This window comes from Gambusia affinis, linkage group LG07, assembly GCF_019740435.1.
Source record: "Gambusia affinis linkage group LG07, SWU_Gaff_1.0, whole genome shotgun sequence".
Classification (NCBI taxonomy): domain Eukaryota; kingdom Metazoa; phylum Chordata; class Actinopteri; order Cyprinodontiformes; family Poeciliidae; genus Gambusia; species Gambusia affinis.
The window spans coordinates 11,072,234-11,099,620 of record NC_057874.1 but is presented as its reverse complement, the minus strand read 5'-3'; the positions used below and the strand labels follow the sequence as shown (position 1 = coordinate 11,099,620).

At 39.6% G+C, this 27,387-nt stretch overlaps 2 protein-coding genes across 2 annotated transcripts in view; both read left to right on the top strand.

Annotated features, from left to right (window-relative positions):
- The first annotated feature begins 1,596 nt into the window (after nt 1–1,596).
- LOC122834642 (prostacyclin synthase-like) lies at nt 1,597–9,742 on the top strand. Its single transcript, XM_044123247.1, has 10 exons — nt 1,597–1,918; nt 2,322–2,445; nt 3,040–3,215; nt 3,593–3,736; nt 4,196–4,323; nt 5,472–5,653; nt 7,080–7,233; nt 8,354–8,535; nt 9,218–9,369; nt 9,459–9,742. The coding sequence occupies exons 1-10, from the start codon at nt 1,860–1,862 to the stop codon at nt 9,607–9,609; spliced, it is 1,452 nt and encodes a 483-aa protein (XP_043979182.1). The 5' UTR covers nt 1,597–1,859; the 3' UTR covers nt 9,610–9,742.
- A 1,381-nt stretch (nt 9,743–11,123) lies between these two features.
- Nucleotides 11,124–27,387, top strand: part of LOC122834638 (potassium voltage-gated channel subfamily B member 1-like) — a 42,042-nt gene continuing 25,778 nt past the window's right edge. Inside the window, exons 1-2 of the mRNA XM_044123237.1 lie at nt 11,124–11,591; nt 12,274–12,924. Coding sequence (XP_043979172.1) covers nt 12,370–12,924 — 555 coding nt within the window. The 5' untranslated portion in view covers nt 11,124–11,591; nt 12,274–12,369. The remainder of the gene's footprint in view (nt 11,592–12,273; nt 12,925–27,387) is intronic.

Sequence of the window (27,387 nt, the reverse complement as noted above, 5' to 3'; positions counted from 1 at the left end):
TCACAAAGACGGAGCTGGAAAGTTGTGCGCAAGCAAAGCAGCCATCGAACCCAACTTGTTTGCACCAGTTGTGACAGGAAGAATGGGTCAGAATATCACCAAGGTATTGTGAGAAATGTGTGGAAGAAATCCTTATGGGAAGTCATACAGTTTAAAGACGACAAAAACGTAAGGAAATTAATTCTGAATTCAATTTTTTTTTCTTACTGTTACATAATAAAGAGAAAGAAATGGTAATCCTTACTCATCTAAAATAGGAAATGGCATGTATAGTTTTTTTTTTTCCAGGAATAGAAATGAAATGCAAATATTAGTTCTCTAGATTAAGTTCTAGTCTACTGACTGCAATTTGTAGGGGAAAAAAAAGACTTGTCATTGTTTTATAACTGGCCGACACCTGGTTTCCTCAGCAATAATGAAGACACTTGTCTCCAATAGTGAAGGAGATGAATGTAGCAACACTGATGAGACACCACACGATTGAAACACAATGGAGAACCTCACATTAGTACAGCTCAAAACTTTTGAGACAGAATCATTTGGAAGTCGTCCAATCAGAATCCATGAAAACATAACTTAAGGGCAATTCTGCATAAATCTGATTTATATAATTAGTCAAAGTGTTACCGGATTTAGGCTCAGCATTTTTTTCCCTGTAATTTTATTTTAATTCAACATCCAACACAAGTATTACTTCATAAGAGTCTCAGTAATGTTCTGTATATCACCTAAAACTTCCAGAAAATATAAACTAATAAGCTGTTTGATGCAAGCTGCAGCTCTTTGGCTTAATTTTTGCCCTGCAGACTGTCCGGCATTCATCCAAACCTTCTAGTAAAATATGTTACAAACCTCAACTAACTGCGGTAGTGAGAGTTAACTTCCAGAAAACTGTAAAACAGCTGAAACACTGACTTCCTTTTAATCTCAACTAAAAACCCACTTGTTTAGAGTTGTATTTGAAATGTAATCAATTGCAAATTTATTGACGGAATCTGACTTGATGTTGTGTTTATATTGTTGATTCTATGTTGGATTGTATTTTTGTGTTTGATTTGATGTAAAGCACTTTGAAATGCCTTGCTGCTGAAATGTGCCATACAAATAAAGTTTGATTTGATTTGATTTGATTTAACATTATAGGGGAGAGGGTGATTCAACAGGCATCCAAATACTAAGTGAATCCTTAAAACCTAAAATGTAATCATGGGATCTACAAACAGCAGCAATTAAGTGACTGACTAATTATAACTTTTATGGAGGTTTAGCAGAGAGAACAACACTAAAACACATTTGTTTTACTATCTGTCTGTCTACCATCCATCCACCTATCCATCCATTCATTATTTGCCCTGAGGGACATTTTACAACGCTACCACAGGAGGAGACGCGGTTCCCCTTTTTTGCCACAAGTGTTGGGATTCAGATATCAAACAGCAGAATACGTGAACAGTAACAGGAATTGTTCTTAATAGGGATATTCCCAGCAGTAAAAAAAAAAAAAAAAAAAAATTCCACTTCTTGTCCAAAGCATTTCCTGTGCAAAAGGAACACAAACCCTAATCACAAATGTAATTTCTACTTAAAAGCTATCTACATCTAAAGAAAACACTCCGTAATAGAACAATTCTTTTTAAATAATCTATTTTGTTTTCTTCTTTTAATGATATACAAGACGTAAACAAATTAATGCGGGAAGTCTGTACTTTTTTCAGCATTTCACTTGAAAGTATGACTAGAGGAAAAACGTGTTCAGCGGCTCGCGCACTATTGAGCAACTGCGGCTGCGCGAGAGTATAAAAGCCAGCAAGACGCTGGAGGGAGCATCGCGACTCCGCAGAGGAGAAAGTTGAGCGAAGATGATCTGGATCGTTCCTGCGCTGGTTCTGCTGGGTTTTCTCCTCACACACCGCTGGAGGTAAGTCAGTCAGAGCTCATGACAATTAACAACTACAAAGAAGACTTTATTGCAACTATTCGATAAGTGCAGAAAAATGTCAGAAATGTCTGCGTTACACACGAAAGGTTAATTGTAACAAGCTATAAAATGGAGGATCTATCTCATATAAGTTAAACTATGAAGTTCAAATTTAAGAAATACAGACAGGCTACAAATCAAATTCAGAATGCCTTTTGCCTCAAGCTTTTATTTTTGTTTTGATGTTGTAATTAGGCATAATTATTATTATCTACTAATACAAAAGAATGTGGTTTGAATCACATCTCTTATAGAAACAACATAACAAAATGCTCTATGATATTAGGTCAAAATGTGAACTCGTGTCCGATGTGTCTTTTGTTCTTTATTTCCTTTGCTTTAGATACAAGACTGAGCCGCCTCTGGACAGAGGACTCATCCCCTGGTTGGGTCATGCACTTGAGTTTGGAAAAGATGCATCCAAGTTCATAACTCGAATGAAGCTGAAACATGGCAACATATTCACTGTAAGTAAGGAGTTTTAAACTCCTCAAATACCAACAACTGTAAAGTAACAGCTGGATGTGAATTTCAGTTCAGTACAATTGAAACATGTTCTTTACCTGGAGAGAAATCTAAGTTCAGCTGCATAAAATTAACCGAGGAAGTATTGAAATACTCACCATGAGTTCTTTGCGGTAGATTTTATTTTTGTTTTCACTCACTCACTGTAGATCATTTTGAAGTCGAGTTTCATTCCTGTTAATCTTGAAAAACCTGCAGCTTTGGGCGAGTTTAGAGTCTTTATAAAGAGAAGTGAATGTTGATCATGTTTTCTCTGAATGTTTTTGCTTTCTTTTTCTATCATTTAAAATCTACCCATGGGAGAGACCAATTTTCCAGGGGACTTTACTCCAGATTATTGTAGAACACATTTTACGTTTTTGTAAGAAAATGTAATTAACCCAAATTTGTGCAAATGCTATTGCCTGTATTCAATTAAATTTTTATGAATTTTTTTTAATTCCCTAAAGTAACCATAAAAACCAAGTGTCACAAAATGTGTTTTAAATGAGAACTTTAAAATCTTCTCATCCATTCTTACTTCTCTGGATGCATAGGTGCGTGCTGCAGGCCGCTATGTGACCCTGCTGCTGGATCCACACTCTTACGATGAAGTCATCAATGACCCAGATTCGCTGGACTTCGGGCGCTACGCTCAGGTGCTCATGGAGCGTATTTTTAACCTGCGGCTCCCTCTTCACCAGCCAGAGAAAGCCAAGGCGATGATGAAAAGGTAATTATTTAATGGCTCAAGCTGGAAACACAACTTTAATTTCATTTTCATCTTTTCATCGCTGTGGTTATTCCTCTTCATCTGCTTCCTATTTTTGTTTCTCTTCTTTTGTCAATATCCTGTTCTTTTTTTGAAGAACAGAAACATTTTCTTGTGGATTTTAAGTCTCTTTCTGAAGGCAAGTAAACATAAAGAAAGTATTTTTGGGGGAAAGCTCTTTGGCTTCTTGCACTTGCCTCTATTATGTCCAGTCATCCTTCTTGTCAGCAACTCCCTAATTATGCTTTTTACTTTTACTATCAGTCTGTAAGGCAATTTTACAAGATTCCCTGCAACTGACCTTTTCTCCTCTCCCCTTAAACATTTTGTGTCTGCAGGCACTTCATGGGAGCGAGTTTATCAACGCTCAACAGCACCATGAGTCGGAACCTGGAGACCTTGCTGAAAACCGAAATGCCGCTCAACCAGAGGAACTGGAAGGAGGAGGGCTTGTTCCACCTCTCCTACAGCTTACTCTTTAAGTATGAAAAAAACCGTCTGCCCACACTCAAATACTCTTGGCTGTTGTAACAGGAATGTGACTAAAGACCCTTTAGTTAAACAGTTTACACATCACTTCATTTGGAGGTTTTCTGTTTGTAAGCATTGCTGGAGAAACTAATTGAGATCACACTTCCGGCTTAACAATCTTGGCAGATGGACGATATGTTTCAAACTGTAATTTTACTACAACTTTTAAGTAAGCAAGAGAGAGAGAGAAGGTCACATGAAACAGTGTGTGATTGCTTCCTTTTGTACATTTTTGTTTAAAATTTAGAGTTCCCACACGTCAGCGAGGCGTGCGAGTGGAAAAATTCAAATGATATGCGTTGTGGGCTTTTAAAATGATAAACTGTCCGGGCTGTTTGTCTGTTGAGTGTAGCATTCATTGACTTAATCCTTCTTCATCTTTTTTTTTTCTTTTTTCTCTCTCTCTGCAGGGCCGGGTACCTGACGTTGTTTGGAGGAGAACAAAACAACAACAGCACAGATCCCTCAAGAGTTTATGAGGAATATAAGAAGCTCGAAGGCGTCCTATGCAGTCTGGCGAGAGGGACTCTGAGGAAAGGTAGAGAGACAGACTGGAACACTTTGAAAAGCTTCTGAAACATTTAACTCAAGGAAATGAGATGCTTCACAAGAAGTATTCAGAAGCTTTGAATTGTTCCAAATGTTGCCACATCAGAACCTCAAACTTTGATGTAAATTTAATTGGGATGTTTTTGTGGTAAGTCAAGAGTTAAGCCATCATTATGAAGGAAAGGGAAAATTACTATTATTGGTTTTGATATTTTTTAGTCCATGCCAGTTTTGCATGTTTGAATGCATGGCAAAAAACCTTAGACATGTTTGTTGAACATTAATGTTAAACATTAGAATCTGACCTTTACTTGATAAAGGTCAGATTTGTTCCATGCGTGACTCATAGTTGTCCTGTCAGCAAATTTTCTCACCTAAGCGGAGCATTTCTGCAGCTCCTCCAAAGTAACCGTTTCTCTATTAGCTGCTTCTCTTATTAATGCTCTCTCCTAGGCCTTCTGTTCATGTCTCGATAGGAGTGCATTTGTGCCCTAATCTTTAGATTTTAAGGTTGTGGATTATTAAACGGTGATCTCTGAAATTGTGATGTTGCCTTATGGCCTGGCTTTTGTTTACACTTCTTCACAAGTTTATCCATGAGCTGTCTGCTGTTTTTCCTGTTTGTCACAATGCTTTTAGATCACCAAAGGTCTTTAAAAAACATAATTTCAATGAAATAAATGGAAATTTGTGGTTGCAGGGTGAGAAAATGTGGTAAAAGGGCAAAAGACATTAAGTTTGGTAAAGCTAAGTCAATAAAGGAGTGCCAGTAATGAGTAAATGTAGTTTTTTGGTGTTTACGTCTGTCACTAGTTTATGTAGTTTGACATCATCAAAATATAGTCTTAGATTTGTTTAGAGGTAGCTATGGTGAGCTGCTCTTACTCAGCTGCTTACATAGTGTCTGAGTCCTGTGTGACTAACTTTGCTCCACTAACAGTGATGTAACTCGTAGCTGTCAAAACAAACACAGAAATCCGTCTGTTTTTACTTTGGAGATTTCCATCATCCCTCCACCCTCACTGCAATAAAACCTGACAATGTCACTGAATCGGACTGCTTATGTTTTTCTTTTTGGTTTTTTTTCTGTGACTTACTCACACGCTCACTTTTGCTGTGTTTATCTGTGTGTGACAGAGGAGAAGAGGACTGCACAGAGCGTTCAGAGAAAGCTCTGGGAGCTGCTGGCTCCAGCAGGGCTCACAGAAGACTCTGGGTCAAGCCCTTGGCTCCACGCCTACAGGCGGCTCCTGAAAGAGGACGGAGTGGACGAAGAGATGCAAAGAAGGGCCGTCCTGATGCAACTCTGGGCCACGCAGGTGAGTCAGCTCGTGTGGGATTGGCATTCAGTGAAAACAAAGCCTGGGTTTCTGACGGTGATTAAGTCTGTAAGCTAGAAAAACTTGCTGCTCTGTCACAGTAGCATGACATAACAATGTCTCTATAAGAGTTTTCTGATGTGTTCCGTTTGTTGTCTCCAAAGAAAGTGACACTCAAAATAAAAAGGAGATGCAGTTTCCCTTTTAGTCACATGGTGGTGCTGTTGTCTTTTGGTACAGGACAAAACTGGAGCAGAATCCGTCAGTTTTCTCTTAGTCATTAAGAGAAAACAGACTTTGTACAAACAGATTCTCTTAATCTGATTAAGAGCCAAATTTAATTTTTCTTTTCAATACATGTATCAGAACGAAGAACTCCCACTTTCTCTGATCTATAAATGTATCAGCCAGATTGATTCTGATCTCTTGTGCATCTCTACTTAAACATTTTGACATGAGAATGAATACAAATCTGTCTAATGTGTCTAAGAAGAATTTGGAAGAATACAAATTTTTCACACTGTGTTATGTAACATAAAAGATGTTCCTGGTGGGGTTTTTTCTCTTTTTCAAATCATGATGAAACATAGAAAGTCTGCTCCAGAAGCTGTTTTTCTCTGATGCAACTCTACTGAAGAACCTTTTCCTTTTTTATATGGTGGTCGTTAAAAAAAAAACAATAATACAATTTGCAGCTCAGACCTCAAAAACAACCAGAAATCAGTAATTAGTCAAGAGAAAACTTATTGGTACAGCTGCAGCTCTATTTGATCCCAGAGCATAAATACATATGAATTAGCTTTTTAGATAAAAAATAATAATAACAATTAAAATACACTAAGTCACGGCAGAGAAAGATGTTTCCTATTTTAATCTTTCTTCTTGTATCTCCATGTGAAATTTCTACTACAAAAAATACTGATAAATGAAAAAGTGATTAGATTTACGGCTGCAGTTCTGTTTTCTAGCGTGTGTATTTTAGTCACAAGCTTTGCTGTGGCGCTGAACGTCCTGCCCTTGAATGCAGGCAGATGGCAGGGGACCTCAGGTTTCCACTGGCTTTCCTTTTTAAGTAAACCATTACTGCACTGGGCTTTGCCAGAAGTGAGACAAACCAGAGCATGGCTCTCCTCTTCCCAGACACATGAGAGGAAACAGTTTTATCTGTCTTCCAGCACTAAAATTTAAAAAAAATCATTAAGCTTTTCATGTAATTAAAAAAAAAAAAAACTAAATTTGAATAAAGGCCGTGTTCTGTCACAACTCCAACCAGAAGGTACATTTTAGATCTGTGGATGTCACGTGACGTTTTTATTTGCCGTTACCAAACAGCCACCTGCGCCGTCACTATGCAACACCAGAGTGGGGGATCTTATCACACCGTGCTCATGTGAGGTTTGTTTTTTTTCTGTCTGTGCGTTTCCAGGGAAATGTCGGTCCTGCTGCATTTTGGCTTTTGGGCTACTTGTTGACAAACCCTGAAGCCCTGACGGCAGTGAAGAGAGAGTTTGGCCAAATTTCACAGATGGCGAGTTCAGGGACTCCTCTCATGGACAAATCCACGAAGACCCCAGTGTTTGGTGAGGGCTTTATTGTTGTTTTTGTTACCAGATTAGCATTCATCTGCGTTACTTCGGATGTATTTTTAGAATAATTAAAAAGAATTAATACCACTAGGAGCTTTTCATTTTTTAACTTTACAGCAACAAAACATGAATATGTTTTATTGGCACATTATTTGACAGACCAACACAGAGTAATGCATATTTGTGAGGTAGAAGCAAAATTATGCAGGATGCCAAAATGTGCTATTCATTCATATTCAGTCCCTTTTACCACACAATAGATTCCTGCTGACCTGCAAAAATCAACAGCTCAGGTTGGGAGAATCTCTTTATAGAACATCTATTATTCATGCCCTCCACAAATCTGGCTTTTATAGAAAAATGGCATGACTGTAAAAAAAAATACAAATAAATAAAAGGAAATCCCTGTTGCATTTTGTCACAAGCAGTGAAGGATACCCAGCATACTTAGAAGAAGGTGATTTGGGGAAATGAGACTAAAATGAAACTTCCAGACCTGCATAAAAACACACCATCCCACTGTGAAACAAAATGGCGGTCTCAGCAAAATGCTGTGGGGATGCTTTTCTTTAGCATAGACAGGAAGCTGATCAGAGTTCATGAGAAGATAGATGGAGCTAAAAACAGGGCAGGTCTGGAAGAAAACGTGTTAGAGACTGCAGAAGATTGGAGGTTTACCTTCTATCAGCACAGATATCATGAGCGTAGAGCCGAGTGTAAAATGAGATCGAAGCATGTTCATGTAAGAGCTAAAAATTGATCTTCACAGATGCACTCCATCCAGTCTGACTGAGCTTGTTAAAGAAAAATGGACCTTCAGTCTCTAGATGTTTAAAAACTGATACAGACAGGATACATGTACCTTCTTTGAAAATGTTAGTGGTTAAAACATTAAAAATGTGAAAAGGTTATCAATACTTTTGCTGATTACTGTTATAGCGTTTACATATAAATAAATATAACATGCTAACTGTGTGCTGCAGCTGAAAAATAGAAAAATCCATTGGTTTAGTTGCAGATATTCATTGTAAAAGATTAAAAATACATAAACACATTTGTTCGTTTGCACATTCATTGTGATTTTTTTGTTTTCTTTTTTATTTTATTTTTTTAGACAGTGTCTTGGAAGAGACTCTTAGACTCACTGCTGCCCCCTTCATAACAAGAGAGGTAGTGCGGGACAAGACCCTCCACATGGCTGATGGTCGGGATTACCTGCTGAGAAAAGGAGACAGGCTGTGTTTGTTTCCCTTTGTCAGCCCTCAGATGGACCCAGAGGTCCACCCCGAGCCACAGGTTTGTTTCCAGCTTCTTTCTTCCTTCTCCACTTGTTGGAGGCAAGTTGTACGATAATTGATATCAAGAGTGGTTTATGTAAGGTGGGAATGAGCGGCCACACAAAGCTGACCCTGAATGGCTCAGTGAGAGGTCAGATCCAGAGCTCTGGGCTACTCAGGGATTATCAGAGCATGAGAACAGAAACAGAGCTAATAGGCGTGGGAAGGACACTGCAAGTCTGCTTTGAAAATACATACAGATAATATATAAGAGCCCGCTGCACTGACCCCCATTGAAAACTCTGGTTATTCCACCAAGTATTGTATCTGAACTCTTCCTGAGTGAAAACATCAGTGTTGTTGTTTCTAAATGAAAGGGTTTTTTTTATTTTGTTTTTGCATTATTTGAGGTATTAAAGCATTGCATCTTTTTCATTATTTTGACCATTTCTCATTTTCCCATTTCCAATTTTTGGTTTGAATTTTGGAGTCATGTTGTCAGTAGTTCATATAATAAAAGAACAATGCTCATTTTGCTCAAACATATACCTATAAAACGCAAAACCAGAGAAACTGATCATTTTGAGTGGTCTCTTAATTTCTTTCCAGAGCTGTATATCCACTGTCAAACATCACATTCAGTCATATTTTTATTTTTTTGTGATTTCTTGCATCTAATATCGGCTTTGTTCCCCCTCCAGAAATTCCAGTTCAACCGTTTCCTGAATGAAGACGGATCAGTGAAGAAGGATTTTTACAAAGGAGGAAAGAAGCTGAAATATTACACCATGCCCTGGGGTGCAGGGACCAATGGCTGCGTGGGGAGGCAGTTTGCCATCAATACCATCAGAAAGTGAGCGCCCTGCACATATTTTATCTGAATAATTGCAGCTTTAAAGTCGAATATCCTAATCATGTTTCTCGTCTGTGTTCACGATTCAGATTTGTTTACGTGTTGCTGACCAGCTATGATCTGGAGCTCTGTGACTCCAACGATCAGCTTCCAGAGAAAGACGCCAGCCGTTACGGATTTGGGATGCTGCAGCCTCAGGGAGACCTGCTTGTCAGATATAAACCAAGAGAAACCCGTTAAATTTGAAACATTTCATCGCGAAATCATTGTTAATATTGTCAATATAATTTTTGTACTTTTGTATTTATTGTTGTATGTGTTTATAAGAACATTATTTTTTCTATCAATAAAAATGAGTAATGTGTTTGCTGAACTTTGTGAATATTCTTTTGTTGGTGCTTCAAATATTTTAGTCTGCCTTTGTAACCAAACACATCAATAAGAATGTAATAAAATTAAATTGCAGTTCTTTGCTGCTCACTTTTCTTTTTTAGGAAGCTGGGAAGTTCTTCATGTTGACGACAGAGTGAGTTTAATGAATCGCTTGTCCAGTAAACAGAGCTGGTCTGGTACAGGCAGAAACAGGCCTGCTGTTTGCAGAGAGAATCTGAGTGGAACGTTTTGGTTTATGCTCCAACTCATCCCTCTTACTCACAGGAGAGCATCTATCACAGAGTACAACTCATAGCAGAAGCAATGAAAGAACTATATAAAAAAAAAAAAAACACATGCAATGCCTTGCAGTTGTACGCATAACTGTTGAACTCTTGAGATTTTATATCACAGATCTTAAAGAATGCAAGGTTGGCCAAATATTTCACAATTAAAACCTGAAAAGTGTGGCTTTAACTATGTGTACAGCCCTCTCTCTGTCGTTCTTTGTAGATTAGATATTTCCAACTCCATCCCTCAGGGGCTGGAGTCCTTAATATTTTAGGTGAGTCCATCCTTCAACACAGTTGAGTCAAATGTCTGAATTAGCTCTTCACCGTTTGTAGGATACCACGCCTTGAGAAGTGACTTTGGACTTCTCTGTTGTAGAACCACAAGTCTTTTATGTTTCTACCAACTTTACCCATGTAGAGACAGAATGTTTGCCAATTCGTCTTATACAAATAATTTAAGCTACATCAGACTGGACAGAGAGCTTCTCTGAACAGTAGTTTCAAAGTAATGCCACGGATTCCTTGTGACTAGTTGTTGACCTATTTTGTCAGGTATTAGCGTTTGTTTGTACAAAACATTTTATAAAAAATAAACAAGATCATAACACATTCAAAACCAAACCACAAGTCTACCTCAAAGAACTGTCTAAGTTTAATGTGAAACTGTCAGAGATGCACTTTATTTAGGTCCTGTGTTATGATTGTGTAAAAACAGATTGACTGAACTGTTCATTTCCGCAGAAGCCTTAGAGCTTGATGGGCCTTCTGGTTTTGTACTGATGAATGCTCTCCTTATATATTAGTTTAGATGGAAGCCAAGTCTTGGTAGGACTTATTTCCCAACAATGTCACTTTAAAGGCTGTTGGCTGCAATGGATGTTAATCCAACAATCTATCAATTTTATTGCACATGACAATTATGCACAACTTTTTTGTGTTTCATACGATCCCGATCAAATACAATTAGGTTAAGTGAGTAGGACTTTTTTGTTTGTTTGTTTGTTTGTTTTTTATCCTACTTTCCTTACGTAAGACGTCACTTCTAAAATCCTTGGTAGCATTACGCGATGGTAAAATCAAAATCCACTCCAATTATGTCCAGTAGCGAAGTGACAAAGCGCAATCAGTCGCGACGCTGCGGCGCTGTGAGGGTTAACTTCACGCTGGCTGCGCCGCTGGAGGAGCCTGAGTGAAATCAGCCCCAGCAGCATCCCGTCCACAGTCACAGCCACTCAACGCTGCCGGGAAGCTGTTCAGAGGCGAGATTCAGACAGGATCTCCAGCTTCCACTCTGCAGTCTACTTGTTGATTCTCTCCAGAAGAGCTGCGAGAGACAGACGGGACTTTTTGGCGCTGCTATTTTATCATTATTATTGTTATTTTTGTTTTTGTATTGGCATTGTGTTTTCCATCATGTCTGAGGGCGGCTGATGATGCATCTCTCGACTCCAGGCAGAGCGAAGGAGAGTGTGGCAGGCTTAACAAGTTGTAGCGCACTTACAAACGAAACGATGCTGATTTCGCTTCATGAGGTGAATCGTCACATAAAGAAGACGCGTAAGTATGATGCTTATTTGTTGACTGTGTTTTTAAGATATTTTGTTATTAGTTTGTTTAACATAGGGGCGTTGGAGCTGATTTCATTTTCCTATTGCGCTCATAAAAGTTTATTGTTCCCCTCGCAATGTTTTCAAGAACCAATGTAAGCTTGGATGGAAGCGTGGTGGAAAATAGTGTGATATCTACCCAAGGTCCATCTGGGGCTACTTAGGGGGATAACCCGACGTGTTATGGGCTCTTAATCAAAGTTGATAATCGGTGTCAGTATTAGCTCGGCTTAGTACGAGAACAGCTCATCTCTGTATTCACATAACAGCTTCACGATATGACGAGCTTAGACCGGAACCGGACGCTTTTCCACCCGGACTGACACCTTTCAGCACCTCGGACAGCACCCAACCGGCGGGGGTGGCAGATTGGGGGGTGGGATGTTCAGCACTGGACAGCGATCCCACTCTGAGTCCAGTTTATCATTGGCCCGGCTGTCCACCTCCCGTGTCAGCAAGAAAATCGGCTGTGCCTCTTAAAGCTGATTAAAATATCTATTTGGTTCTCTGATGAGTGGATAAACCACCTGACATTGCTGCTGTAGGACACCGGCGGTGGCCGCTCAGCAGGCGCTGAATAATTAAAAAATTTCTTCCTCTTGTTTTTTTTTTGTTTTTTTTGTTTTTTTAAGCACAAGAAACGAAGCGGGGTCCTGATGCGGCCATCTCCAGGACCATGTCTTCTTAATCTTCCTGGCTCTCCAAGTGTCCAACTGAGCTGAGCGAAGATGATCAAAACCGGCTCCCGGTTGACCACCACGCTGCCTTCGGACACTATAGACATCATCCGGACCAAGACACACTCCCGCCGGGTGAGACTCAATGTCGGGGGGCTTCTCCACGAAGTCCTCTGGAGGACCCTGGATAGGCTGCCCCGCACACGGCTTGGCAAGCTGCGGGACTGCAACACGCACGAGTCCATCATGGAGATATGTGACGACTACAGCCTGGACAACAACGAGTATTTTTTCGACCGGCACCCTGGCGCCTTCACCTCCATCCTGAACTTCTACCGCACCGGGAAGCTGCACATGATGGAGGAGATGTGTGCCCTCTCCTTCAGCCAGGAGCTGGACTTCTGGGGCATCGACGAGATCTACCTGGAGTCCTGCTGCCAGGCCCGGTATCACCAGAAGAAGGAGCAGATGAACGAGGAGCTGAAGAGGGAGGCCGAGAACATGAGGGAGCGGGATGGAGAGGAGTTCACCACCACATGCTGCTCCGAGAAGAGGAAGAAGCTCTGGGACCTGTTGGAGAAGCCCAGCTCATCGTTTGCTGCTAAGGTAAACTAACTTCAAGTGTGCAGGCTTTTGTTGCTCGCTGTGTTTTGCAAAAGTATTCAACACCTCCTAATTTCTAAGTTCCTTTTTATTTTATTTTGATGAGCAACACAAGGGACAGACTCATAAAATTAAAGGAAACTGAAGTACAGTTTTTTGATTCAGTCAACAAAAAGCGTGTCTCCCACCCTCTAGCCCCTCTTACTCTGATATTACTAAATAAAATAAAATGCAACTATCTACCTCCAGAATCCATCAGTGTAAAAGCAGCTGTTTTGGTAAATAACATGAGTTAATATCATCAAGGATCAGGTTGTCTATGAGTTTAAAGCTGATTATAAAACAATATTCCAAGTTTTGCACAACTCACCTTCCAATTTTCCATCCATCAACTGGAAACATAAAGTTTGGCACAACGTCAGATCCACAGACACGGCCGCCCAGCTAAACTGACCATGAGCAGCAGTCAGAGACAGCTGGCAACTAGGCTCATGGTGACGTTTGAGGAGCTGCATGGATATAAATCTCAGATTTGGAGGAACTATCAACGGGACAACTATTAGTCGCTCTGCAAATCTTACCAATAAAAACTTCCCAAACATGTAGAAAAAGGTGATCTGACTAAATACAGCCAAATACAAAGTGCCACTAAAAAGACAGACAGACAGACAGACAGAGGTAATACAGCCTTCTCTCTCTTTTTCTTCCCCCTCGTATACGTCTCCTTGAACACATCATGAGAAACACAGGAGTGGATCTTCACAGGAGTTTGTTCAATGCGATGACAGATGAAGGGACAAAACTTTTTCTTTATAATATATATATATATATATATATATATATATATATATATATATATAGATATATATATATATATATATATATATATATATATATATATATATATATATATATTCCAGTCTAGAGTTTTGTTTCTGCAGCCAGATATGAGGGTAGAATAAAGAGTCAGTTGCACCAGTGGGATGCCTTGGATCATGTTCATGTGTTAAAACGTTCCAGTTAAATCCAACATCCTAAATCAGGGGTGGGCAACTCCAGGCCTCGAGGGCCGGTCTCCTGCAACCTTTAGATGTATCTCTACTTCAACACACCTGAATCAAATAATGAGGTCATTAGTCGGACTCTGGAGAACTTGACTGCATTTAGGAGGCGATTCAGCTGTTGGATTCAAGTGTGTTTATTGAATCCAGGACCAGGGAAACATCTAAGAGTTGCAGGACACCGGCCCTCGAGGACCAGGATTGCCCACCCCTGTCCTAAATCCTACTGTGAATCTACGTTATCAGTTTTGAACTCCTCCCCTGGGTTTTTATTTGTGGGTGTCAGAGTAGAGGGCGTAACTACAAATGTACCCCACATTTCCAAGGATTTTATTTGGCAAAAAAAAAAATAAAAAATTAAAACAATGTCATGCTTCTTTTACAAGATACATAATTTTGCTCTTTCTTGTGTTGGTAAAACGCATAAAATCTCAAATTTATAAAGGCTCAGGAGACATGAATACTTTTGCAAGACACAGTAAGACTGAATGAATGACTTCTCCATTTTTAGGTCTTGACTGAATGTTTTTTAATTTAGATGACAAGCAGCAGAGATTCTGGGCTTCTCTTTAAACCAAGCTGCTGTGTTAAACCTTTTCCTATCAGTAGATGTAATTTAGGGAGAAGACAAAAGCGAATATTAAAGCTGTCTGCAGAATAAAGGCATATATATTCTACTCACCGGCTGATATTGAACAGCAGCACTCCAGAGGTTCCTTTTGTTCTCTCTAATCGATGACATAAAATTAACTGTATGCAATCTTCAAAGAGCTGCTCCATGTTGATGTCTTCCTGGAGTACTAATGATTTTTTTTTATTTTTTATTTTTTGTTCTTGGTGGGTTTTTGTTATTTGAAACACATGACACCAGTCTTTGTTTCCCTTTATTGGTTTCAGTCGCACAATAAGCACTCCACTGCTGTTAGCGTGTAGATAACAGGAGATAATTAATTAATATTTGTTTTCCGGGCAACAACAAACAGAACAGGAAGGAGTATTGTCACTTAATGTTGGAGAACCTTCCTGTGCAAAATATGTATTTTTAGCCCTTCGCATCACACCCGCCCACCCACTCCCTTTTCCTCACACTCAGCCCTCTTGGCTTCATTTGCCACCTCTGTCTCATTTCCAGCTCAGTATTCAATCATCCAACTCATTAAGAGGCTCGTAACTCACAGTCCAGGAAGAAAAGAACGTCACGTTGTTGGATCAATGAGGGCTGCCGTGTTAACAACACGTTTTAATGAAGAAGGCAGTTAAAGATTCAACCTGGTCGTTGTTCACTACATGTGGATTGCTACCTGTTCATTAGCAGCATGCTTGTGTGGGGATTAATGATGCCTGAATTAAGGAGTCAAACAAACTGCATTGAGAAATCAGCGGTGTGTAATTTAATCCCAGCTGTTCTGCGAAGGCATCACAGGTTTGTTAGAGATCGTTAAAGGAAAAATCTGCATCGTTGAAGTGTACATCTGGATCAAGTACTGATAAAACAGAAATTCAAAACTTTAAAAAGTGTATAAATTCTGTCCAGATTTAATTGATTTTTTAGATTCCCTTTGCATAGATCCCGTGGAGGACGGGGTCAGTCTGAGAGACGCATAAAAAAGGCCTCCTGTGTGGAAAGGCAAGACATGTATTTTGAGCTGTGATGGTCAAATCGTTACTCGAAGAAGTTTCAAACACCCCTTTGAACAGGAGTTGCTACATAATTAATGTTACTCGTCTATTTAAAGACTCTGATCCTTCTCTGACCTTGTGTTGCAGAGACTGGCAATCATTTTTTTTCTTCAATATTCGTCCACGTTGCTTAAAGTCATGCAGCATTATAATAAACACTGCAGGGCCTGATCTTTGGCAGCAGAGGAGCAGGAACATTAGCTTACCAAGCAGGCAGAAACTCAAATAGCCCACTATGACCAGGTCCACATGGATAACGCCACAATAAATGAGATTCAGATCATCTCTCTGCCTTTATGGTAAGTTATCACTTTCACTAACTTGGATTTATTCTCATGATGAACAACACAAACGTCTAAAACAGGATTCAGTCTCATTCATTGAGATGCCAGGAAATGTGTCCTAAGGTTTCTCCAGCTAAATGGAGATTTATGAAACACAGTGCTCCCCCTCCCCAACCTGTTGCTGTGCACTGCTGAGCCAGTGGCTGAAGGAAGGCCCCTATCTTCGTTTCCTTGGTTACTGGAAAATAAATTTTCCTGTTTGGGAACATTTCTGGTTGTGAAAAACATTGATAATCATGGAGTGGAAGCTAAAGGGGCATCAACACGCTTACACTGTTTCAGCTGCAAGATGCCTGAACAGATAGCATGATTAATTAGCCAGTTAAAATCAGCTGGTTTTCTTAAACATAGCTACCCCAAATATGTGTACATGTTGCTCAGTGCTACTGAATGTAGCACACATCTTCTAGATTGTTCTTTAACAGTCAATGTGCTTTATTCTTTTAGAAGCTGTAGAAACCTTTGCTCTTTCCTTTCCTGTTTTGAATAGATTTAGATTCCACTTAATTTTACATTTATGCTGAATTTTTGGAAGAATTTATTCTCGCCTGCAAGCTAAATTTCAGCCTGGTTAAGTGCCTCTTAGTTTACCGCATTCATTAGTCTCCATTTTACCATGGGCTCATTTCTGCTCTCTAACATGGCTGTGCCATTAGGTTTAACTATATTACACACTTGAACTGTGCTGGAAATATCCCATGATGTTTTTATGCAGATTTGCTTTTGCTTTTGATAATATGCTGGAGTTCAAGAATGGTCTGAAATGTATAAAAACAAGTGAAGAGTAAATGTTTTGATTGATTGTATTCTTTGGTCACTGTAAAAAAAAATGTTTTCTGGAGTTTAGGGAAGATGGTGTCTTCACCTGATGATGCAAGAATTAATCATCCAAAATGCTTTTTCAGTTTATTCATTCATCACCTGAATTTGTTTGCTTATAAAGGTCTTTTCAGGATGCTACATGGCAAATATCTGGTCTAGGATTTTAAATCAGTTTTATAAACTTTTTTTACAAGCTTTAAAAAAAAAGAAGCCTGCTGTTTTTTTTCTGCCAATATTTTATTCCTTAGTGATGGACAGTAAAAATGTCACATTAAGACAGAGTTTGCTCCTCACACTTTATTGAAAAATTTTCTCCATGAAATTGTTTCCTCCCAAACACAGATTGTGTCTCATTTATATTTCAGTAATGCTAAACTTTTGATTGTGCCACAATAACACGTAATGAAACATCTGCAAACCCTGATTTCCTTGTGCAGCTTTGGGCTGCAGCACTCAGCCCAAGGCTGAAAGTCTGCGAGAGTCACACCAACTTCTACAAGAGGAGAAATTAAAGCCAGCCTGTTTATCAAAATTGATAAGTTTAGTATTTTTACGCTTTCACTTTTGAAAAAGCAGGAATCAGCGGTGTTAATCAATGAAGCAGATCTAAAAACCCAGAGTTTCCTTCGTAGTGGCTTTCTGCAAGCTCCAGATTTAAACTTTAAAACGAGCTAAAAATTTTACTCTGGAAAAAGTCAGACATTTAATCTCATTTGTATTAGATTGTTTCAAAAACACATTTTTATTCTGTTTTTCATGTAATGTAAAGTCCACCCAAATGCTCACAATACCTGTTTACATTGAATATTAATCAGGAATTTGATTTTAAGCACTGCAGTCCTGTTAGTGAACAGAGCAGCTCTGCTGGCATGTACAAACTCTGCTTCTCTGGCCGAGGCTGCGTGAGCTAATTGCATAGAAACTCCTCATCCCAGTGAGACACAGGGATGAGGCAGCCATAACCAGAGGGCACTTAACTGCACTTCTTACCACACATCAAATATTTCCGATTGACTTCACTTTAAGCACTTTGCCTTGTTGTTTGTAGAGTCTGGGATGACTGTGTGTGCCCAGGCTCTGGCTCAGAGCGATGTCGGGATGCAACAGTCCAGTGATTTCTCTTAACCCTTTAGCGTTCGAGCTATCTGGCCCGATGAATGACTCGCTAGTGAAAATGAAGAAAATCTGTTTGGGGACATGTTGGATGCAGAGTTATCCGACTTTCAAGAGAGACTTTCAGAAGACGCTGAAGTTGTACAAACTTGTCAGTGAGTGACGTAAACGGCGGAGAGGTCGAAGGTGAAACAGTAGTTAGTCACTCTGCGTCGACTCCGAGAACCAGAGCTCATCATTTCCTCTGTTTCTCTTCACCTTCCTCTCGCTCCCTCTGTTCGCTCTAACAATCATGCTCGGAATTACAGAGGGCATATTACGTTGTTTTCACAATTTGTTGCCGGGTAACGGCATCTTCTTCGCCGCGCTTAGGTAAGCTTTGAATAGCCATAAATTTAGGGCACGCAGTTTCCCAGCTGCCAGACTGATTACAGAGCCATATATCGCCATGTGGGCCGGCGTCGAGTCACAAGGAGAGCCGGGCTCGTTGACAGAGAGATTAAGGAGTCTCTGTCGTTGTTTTTCCTCATCACCATCTCCACGTGTTTCACATTTCTTCTGCTGGGTCGCCTCTTCCCAGTATTCACATACTAATTATTGTGAAAAATCTAAATACATGTCGAAGTGATCCAAGAATAAATTAGCTGTATTTATCTTGATGACATCTTAAGGCTCTGATGAAATCCTTGTAAGTTTGTTTTTCCCAGCTTTTTCAGCTCTCTACTATAAAACTGCAGCAATTACACATTTCTAATGAAGCCCTCTGAACGGGGGGGGCGGGGAATTAGCATTGTCGATTTAACACACCGCTTTGATCAACTTTTGGAAACGAAAAAAGAGAAGCAGCATCCCATCAGAGCCGAGTGGCAGCTAATCTGAGGAGAAGATCTGTCCATCTGTGAGCAGCAAAAAGGAAGATTAAATTCTTTGCGTTGAGTGTCTGCGTAACTTTCTGAGAACTTCAAGGTCTTAAAGTGTCTGGCAAAAGGATTTATACTTTTAGAACTTTCCCCACATTATGTCACATTATTTTACAGCCACAATGTGACTGAATGGAGAGTATTTGCAGAGATCAACTTTCAAATTTTGTCTCAGATTCTCAATTACAATTACATTAGGGCTAACGGATCATATGCTTTGACGTACAATAATTTAATTGTAGCTGGTGTATTTAGGCTCTTTAAAAACTGTGAAAAGGTGAAGCAGTATGGAAACTTTTGCAAGGTACTTATGCTGCAGCTACAGCTGCTAAAAGCAATTTTAGCTGAAATTTGTTCAGGAAACATCTGACAAAGTTGAGAATAGATGTCATGATGGTCAGTAAGTAGAGCCCAGCTTCGTACCCCTGTGGCGTATAAATTACTTTCTTTGTTGATGGAAGTGTTGCGTTACCAATGTGGACAATTTGCCTCCAAGCATCTGCGTTCAATCTGTAGGCCTGTTTCATGTTTGAATGATTACACCTCTGCACAAACAATCCAACCCACACCCAGGCTGTACGTTATTTCATTTACCTACATGTGCCATTGGGTTGGCTCGTATATTCATAGCTCACATCAGACAGATGCCCGAACTAAACAATGAAAACGACACCAAGGGGAAAGAAATATGTTCACGTACTTTCAAATGAACATGTAGAGAACTGTGGGAAAGTAAAGGTTGCTTTATCTGGAGATATAATATTGGACATAGCAGAACTGCAGGTGCTCTGAATGCAATAAGATATTGCACACTCTCTTTCATCCTTTTATGTATTTAGTTTAGAATTATTATTTTTTTTTAGTATCCTAAATTATTGGACCATCTAACTATATGAATTCAAAAGTGTATAAGTGATTTGCCGTCTTCACTCGAACACATCAGCATCAGCGACAGCAGCAACATCCTCGGCTCTTAGATCTAACAACTCCGGAGCATAATACAAGCTTTGTGCTAAAAACAGAAGTCATTGAACATGGCAGAGCCTTAAGTAGCTAAAAAGATAAATGTTTCTCTGAAGAGACTTTAGAAAGGAGAGAGGGAATAAAATGTGTTTTCGTCAGATGAACAGAAAGCTGCTGTCTGTTGAGCGTGAGTGAAAAAGCACTACTTTTTTCTCAAAACTTTAAACATTTAACAGTTTAGCTCTAAATCTTTCGGCAGTAATTGTTTATGTTGCACATGTTGTTGTATCAGGGGTTAAAAATTCTAAATTAGAAATACTTTTTGTAACAAAATCACAGGTTTATTGAAAACCCTGCTGTCAGTGTTGGTTAGTTTTCTTCTGTAAGAGACTGGAGCATAGAGAGGGATGATCTTTGACCTCTTTCTTCTTTATTTGCTTCTCTTCAGTTTATTTCGCAGGTTTTCTGTAGGATTTAGGTCTAGGGACAGAGACGGCCATGAAAGAAAGATAATTTCAGGTTTGGCAAAAATGTTGAATTGATTTATTCAGTGTTCAACTGGCTGAAAGACTCGACGGCAACACAACGTTTGGTTTGGAGGTAGAGGCCACCAGATTTTTATTTAAAACTACTTTTGTCACCTTCACTGAAAACTCTAACCAGGTTGACAAGACGATTGGCTGAGACAGACACCCACAGCATCATAGGTCCTCCATTATACTTTTTTACCAGGCATGAGGGGTTTTCACATATTCATCCTTTGTTTCTGTCAGGATCTGTGTTTTTCTATGTGTTTATTTTGAGTTTCTGTGTTTCTGAGTCTCCTTGTTGTCCTGTGTCCACTTGATTGTTTCCCAGGTGTGTCTCTTTTCCGTGATTACCCTCTGTGTATTTAACCCCACCTGTGTCTTTTGTTCCTCGTCGGGTCCTTGTCTAATCTGTCGTTAGTCGTCTCACTTGTCGTCCTTTTCCCCGTCGTCTATGTGCGCAGTCTCTCGTCTTGTCCTTCTTGTAGCCGGTTGCTGCCGGCGTCGAGCCCAGGCTTCTGCTCGGCCGTGCCGCCCGGTGTTTTGGATTTGCTGACTATGTTATTTTGGACATTCTTCATTAAATACATTATTTCTTCACATCCTGGGTCTCCCGCCTGCTGCCTCGCCACCTCTTACCACAACAATTCATGACAGTTTCTAATAAAACCCACCTGAAGTGTGTGTTGCTCTTGATCTCACCTGACCTCATCACACACCTCCAGTTAAAGTTCAAGTTGTTTATCTCCAGGTACTTAATGAATAATAGATGTTTCTTTTCTATCGTCACTACTCTGTCATCATTTGACATGTAAATGGAATCAAATGGATGTTGATGAGCCTTAAATCTTTGCTAAGTTTAAACTTTTTGTCCAGCCTTTTTTGCAACAACTTCACTTGTTTAACGTTTTGCTAACAACTGCTTTGACTCTAAACATGGCCAACTCTTCTTGTAGCCACTTCCTCATTCAGGATCAACAGACATCTGTTACTTGAAAGGCAAATTCTCCTGTCTTTCCCATTTTGAACAGCAAAATGGGCCTCCATGCCATGCAGTCTTTACATTTTACTCTTTAGATTTTAGCTTATACTTTATAAACTGTGAATCTCGGAATAGTAAAGAGATTTACTCTTAATGCTGTAACTAGTGCAACATCGGCCATGAGGCTGAAAGCAATAATAATTATAATCCGTTGCTTTATCCTACAGAGAGATGTGATGAGATTTATCAGCTCATATTTAATATAAGGGGGTCTGAACTTTGAGTTAATTTTAGTACAGACACAGACTCAAATTAACACCTACACACATTTTACACTAACTAATCAAACTAACCAAAGTTTGGACTGCAAGAAGGAGAAGGAAAGTGCAAGCAGTGAACCGCAAATGGAAAGTTCTGGATGAACTTTATACTGTTTGGTCAAACAGTGAAAATCACAGCATATTGAACATAAAATCCAGAAAAGTACAACATGCAGAAACAAAGTCTTGAAAGATTATTTTGTTTTACTTTCCTGGGGTTCTCACCTGCTTACAGTATGAAAAAGAGTATTTATAACAGAGTTTTAAAGACGGGATGACTTTGTTTGTTCCAGATTGGCTCATATAGGTGACTGATGCCTTCAGAGACTTTTCACTGCCAGTTTCCACAGAGAGAGGTGATCTAGCACGCTACATTAGCTTATCACACAAGCCAGCTGAGGCGACACACTGAGTGCACATCCCCACGACAGTATCTCCTTTTGACGGACTTATAAAAGCCATGCCTCACTTTTCAGCAACATTTATCTGTCCTTCTCTGTCGCTCACCGACGCAGCGAGGAATGCGGAGCTCTTGGATGACACTGACATTAAGAAGGTGAGAGGTCACTAGTAAGAGGACAGAGACACAACTACTTTGCTGCGTCGCTTCATTCATTATTCAGACGAACTTGTCAGCGAAAGAACATCCACTCAAGAAGTTGTAGAGTGGCTCGGGGCTTCGTGGTCACCACCAGAGGAAAGCACAACTTTCCAGAGAGGTCGACATCAGAAACCAAAAACCACCGCATGCTTCCTCTTGAGTCTCTTTTCAGACTGTGAAGCTTTTCGTTGCTCGCCAAGCAGGCGGTGATTGAAAAGGTCAGCTTCCAGCCGCACGACTGAATGATGGATTGGAATGTTGTTGACAGGGAGTATACTTGCTGGATGCAGTCCATCTCCAAGCCCTCACAGTCGTGTCTTCATGACACAAGTGCTGCCAGGGCTATATTCTCCTTGTCAAGCTCTGGCAGCACCAGACTGGAGGAAAAAGTTACCTCCTGCAAACCTAAGCAAACACTCATGGAAAAAAAAAAACACAACTCAATGACACCAAACCCAAGAAAGCTTGGATAATTAGTTCTGAAGTTTACTTACTTTAAAACGGCGGTTTATTTTTTCAATAGCTTCTTGGATTTTTATTTCTATGCTTAGTAAGCTTTACCTTTTCCTCTCAATGTCACGTTACTTTCTAGTTGAACCAGATAGTTGGAGTTTCCAAGAATCAAATAAGAAAAATCAACTAAAATTCAAGGATTTCTGTATAGTAAAATATATGAACAAAGGTTTATTCTGATTAGATTTTTATTCTGTGTAGGAAGGCTATGTGGTGGTGCAGTTGATAGCACTGTTCCCTTGTAGCAAGAAGGTGTCAGGTTTGAATCCCAGTCTGGGATGTTTTGATTTTCTCACCATGCATCCATGAGGATAAGCAGGTTTAGACAATGGATGGATGTGAGATCATTACTGATCATCGAACCTGCAGCAGATAAGCTGCAGGTTTGTATACTTTGTTCATTTAGTCATTCCTGAAGAATCAGCCTTTTTATTCTGTCATTGCAGAAAAAAAGTGATGTGATGATAATATAACTGAGGAAGTTCAGAGCCTGGACTCTTTGTTCCGCTTCACTGATTTTTCTTAACATTATCCTTCTGTCTACTCTCAAGCAAGCCATTGCTTCTCATGCATGCAATCCTCTTTTTATTAGATATGGTTGAGAGGGAAATTGTGTCTGGAGGTGGTGGAGTCAAAATTTTCTTCCAATCTCTAAACAGAAAGCCGCGTTCCAGCATCCATCCACAGTTTGCTCACATGGAGATTTAAGAATAAACAGAAAAAGACAGCAGTTGCCACGCTACTGTAATGGTTCACCAATGAGCAGAGAGCAGAAATGGCCGTCTCAACACCTCATCGTATTGAAGAAGGGGCAGGTCATATGATATCCAGATGAAGATAAGGTTCAGCAAGCACATTCAAATGAGCTTCTTCCCTCTCCATTAGCTTATCACCATGCACTTCACTCATTACAGGATGTTCCTTGTTAAAAAGAACTACGTCTAACGTGCTCATGTCAGAGTTGTATGAATATTTGTGCAGTGAGGCACACCACTTACCCTTAACCCTTTACTTTCAAACACTCTCTGCTGTCCTGCCCACCTTATCTGGTGGACTGGATTTTGTGTCTTAGTCAAAAATACCTCTGAGTTTAGAGCTTTTATAAAAATAATGAGACGCTCCTACTGACCATCCAAACAGCTGTTGTGTAATTTTGCTCATTTAAAACACACTAATATTGTGACCAAAGTCACTTTTAATAACCAGCATCTGCATAAACTCCATCAAATGCTGGAGCCAGACTTTTTGATGAAGTTGAATGAACAGTAGAGAACTGGTTCATAGAAGAACTGGTTCTTGCTTATATGTTCATTTTAGTTTTGATTTTTTCTTTCCTCTATAACTTGTAGATGAAGGGTAAACTTTCATGTTGGTTTTTTTGTTTTGATAAATATTAATCCGGAGAAAATATAGAAATTTTCATTTTCATTTTTAAGAGCAATTTTTAACTCAAAGGAGAGTTAGAAAACCCCTTCTGATAAAGTTTATTTCATTGAGTAGTTCAGAAAAGATTTAGTTATGAACTCTAATGTACAGCTCTGGAAAAAGTTAAGATACCACTTAAAATGATCAATTTCTCTGGTTTTACTCGTTGTAGGCAAATGTTTGAGTAAAATAAATATTGTTATTTTATTTTATGAACTACTGACAGCATGTCTCTGAAATTCCAAGCAAGAATTTTGTATTTATTTGCAGAAAATGAGAAATGGTCAGAATAATGAAAAAGATGCAAAGAAAAAAAGTTCATATTCATTTAGAAACAACAATATTATTGTTTTAACTGAAGAAGAGTTCAGAAATCAACAATTAGTGGAACAACCAGGAGTCTTTCAATGGGGTTCAGTGCAGTGGACTCTTCAGTTTTTTTCCATCAGCAGATATTTACAAGAACTGTTTGCAGAGATTAAAACAGCAGGACATTTCTTTGAATGAAAATGTGTCATTTGTTGAACAGTAATTACTTGAAAATGGTACAGAAACAAACATCGTACAGATCGAAACAAAAGGTTCAATTAGCAAAAGCACACCTCTTGGTTTCTCAGTGAAGGCCGTCACCTCTGCCTCGCTCTACAGGCAAAATTAAGGGAAGTGTTGGGTTACAGAGTGTAGATCTGATCACCTTACGTCATTTTAGACAGGTGCCAGTGACACACGCAAAAAGCACAGCAAGCAGAGCTTCGTTTTCATTGTGCTATCGCACTAATTGCTTTCCAGAGTCACTCGGTGGATTCTTGTCTCCAGCAAACAGAAGGAGAATGAAGCGCAAACATTCATTTTCCAACTTATACTCTGAGGATTCACTAATGCATCAGCCTCAAAACAATCTGAGTGATCAGTCTGGAATGATCATGCTTCTTAGATCCTCTCTAGTGTGGGAGTTCATCACTCTGCACAGAGTGTTTTCAGTGATTTTGAAGCAAAGTCTGGGTCTGTGAGATTTGTGGGGATAATTCAGCTCTTTAGTCTGGTCGAATGGAGCGGGAGCGAGGTGAGAGGTTCTCCCAGCGGTCCCACCTCTAATAATGACTTCAGTGTAGCCTTCACTTGGCTTATCTGATTTACTCACCTCACTGCTTACCTTGGTGGACTTCAAAGTAGCAACTGCCTCGTGAAGAAAAAGACGAAAACTATCAGGAGGAGGTCACTTCGATCCCTGGATCGATGCATCCTCCCACGGTCTTCAGTTTGTTTTGGAAAATAATACTTCATTTAAACTCGGACGGTCGATAGACACGGACATCTTTGTGTGAGAAATAGGAGAAGCCGTGGACGTTTTCACCGAAATCAGTGGCATGGCTGTTTCAGCAAAGACGGTCTGCTATTTGCACACTGACATTTAGATGGACAATGCAGAGGAGAAGCAGCTGTTAATGTTATCCAGGGTGTTGCTCAAGCTAATGAGGTACAGCATGCATGGAGTGATGAAACCACCTCAGTGTGACATCCAGCACAACCCCAGCGTATTCCCTTCCTTTGCACAGTAATGGCACTCCGCTCCCAAGTGACTTCCATAAATAAATACGCTGTGATAAATGTGCACACACACACATGCGCACGCAGGCACCTAATCTGCTCGTCTTGTCTATCTCTATCTTGTCATTTTTACACACACACACACACGCCCACACACACACACACACACACGGACCCAGATATACGCTTAAATAAAGTGATTGCTCAAGACAGACTGGAACCTTTTCAGTGGACTATATCAACCTGTAAGGCAGTCATCTAATTTCTTATTAGCAGACTGTCATGTTCATTTGTGTGTTTTGTTTCTAAATCAGTGGAAGGTGCAGCTGAGGTTCTCTGTCAGGCGGAGGGAGAGACGTAGATGGAGAGGGAGAATGAGAAAGAGGGATCCAGTGTGAGATAGACTGCCACTCAAATGATTGGTGTGATAGCGCAGGGTATAGCGGATGGAAAGTGGTCAGGAGGTGGAAACACTCAGCATTCTGTTCGCCACAATGAAGATGGATGCTCAGTTAGAAACACACCGCGCCTGTTTGGTGAATGCAACCAAAGTAAGACGCAGAAATGTCTTGTTTTTTTTATTATTAGTGTGAATTTTTCATCACAAAAAAAATTTTTAACAGTTAACAAGTGAAGAGAAAATATAGCATCCTTCAATTCCTCACTCTGGGTTTAGATTTTCTGAGGACGAGAGACATGAATCAGTGGGATGAGCTTATATTTTATTTTCAAAGAGCAACAACCAAGCAGGAAGCTATAAACAATTCATAAAGAGTCCAGGTTGATTTTGGTTTGAGTATATTTTGTGGCTGGGTGTTCAAACTCCATTGCTGCTCGATAGACACTTATGAAAGTAATATTGGTGGTAGACACTTGAGTTTTCTCAAGAAAATGAGAAAGGTTATTATCTTAGTTTTATTTCAGTGATGTCTAGCCCATTGATACTCTGTCTCTTAAATATACAGGTGATTATTTGTGGCATAACGGCTGCTGCAATTCGTATGTTAGTTCAGTTTCATTTGCACTTTGATGGCTCTTAAGCATCTGTTGCCTTGAAACATAAAAAATCTTGCTGCAGTACTAAAAAGCTGGAATTGAGACGATGCTATGAACCTACAGAGGCAGCCATTGATCTGTAAGGTAAGAATTAAATTAGATACCAATTTTAAAAAATCTGTAAAAATAACTAGCCAAATTCTACTAGGTTAATGTTAAATTTACGCTTCAGCCATGTTAAGTGTTAGGAAAACACATGATAAGTGAGAAAGAAATGTTTTTCTGGGTCAGTATAAGTTGGTTGTTTTTTTAAAACACAACAGAAAGATAAAGTTGCTTGTCTGAAAGTCTGTTTGCTGCCATTCAAGTGTGTATTTTGTCCTGCAGCTCTTAAGGTTTAGCTGTCATTCAGGGAGGCAAACAGAAAGACACGTGCTGCAGCAACAGCAGCACTGTCTGTCACGCTGCAGTGACGAGAGAGAAAAAGTGCATTTAAAATATGTACAATTCACATAATCATCTAATACTTTGATGACTGAATAACAAAATTGTCATTTTCTGTAATTGCATTCAAGAGTAGCATTAAAGCCGAGCAGTATAACTCCCAGAGGAACCTCAGTGCATCATGGCTGTTTATCAACGTGACATCAG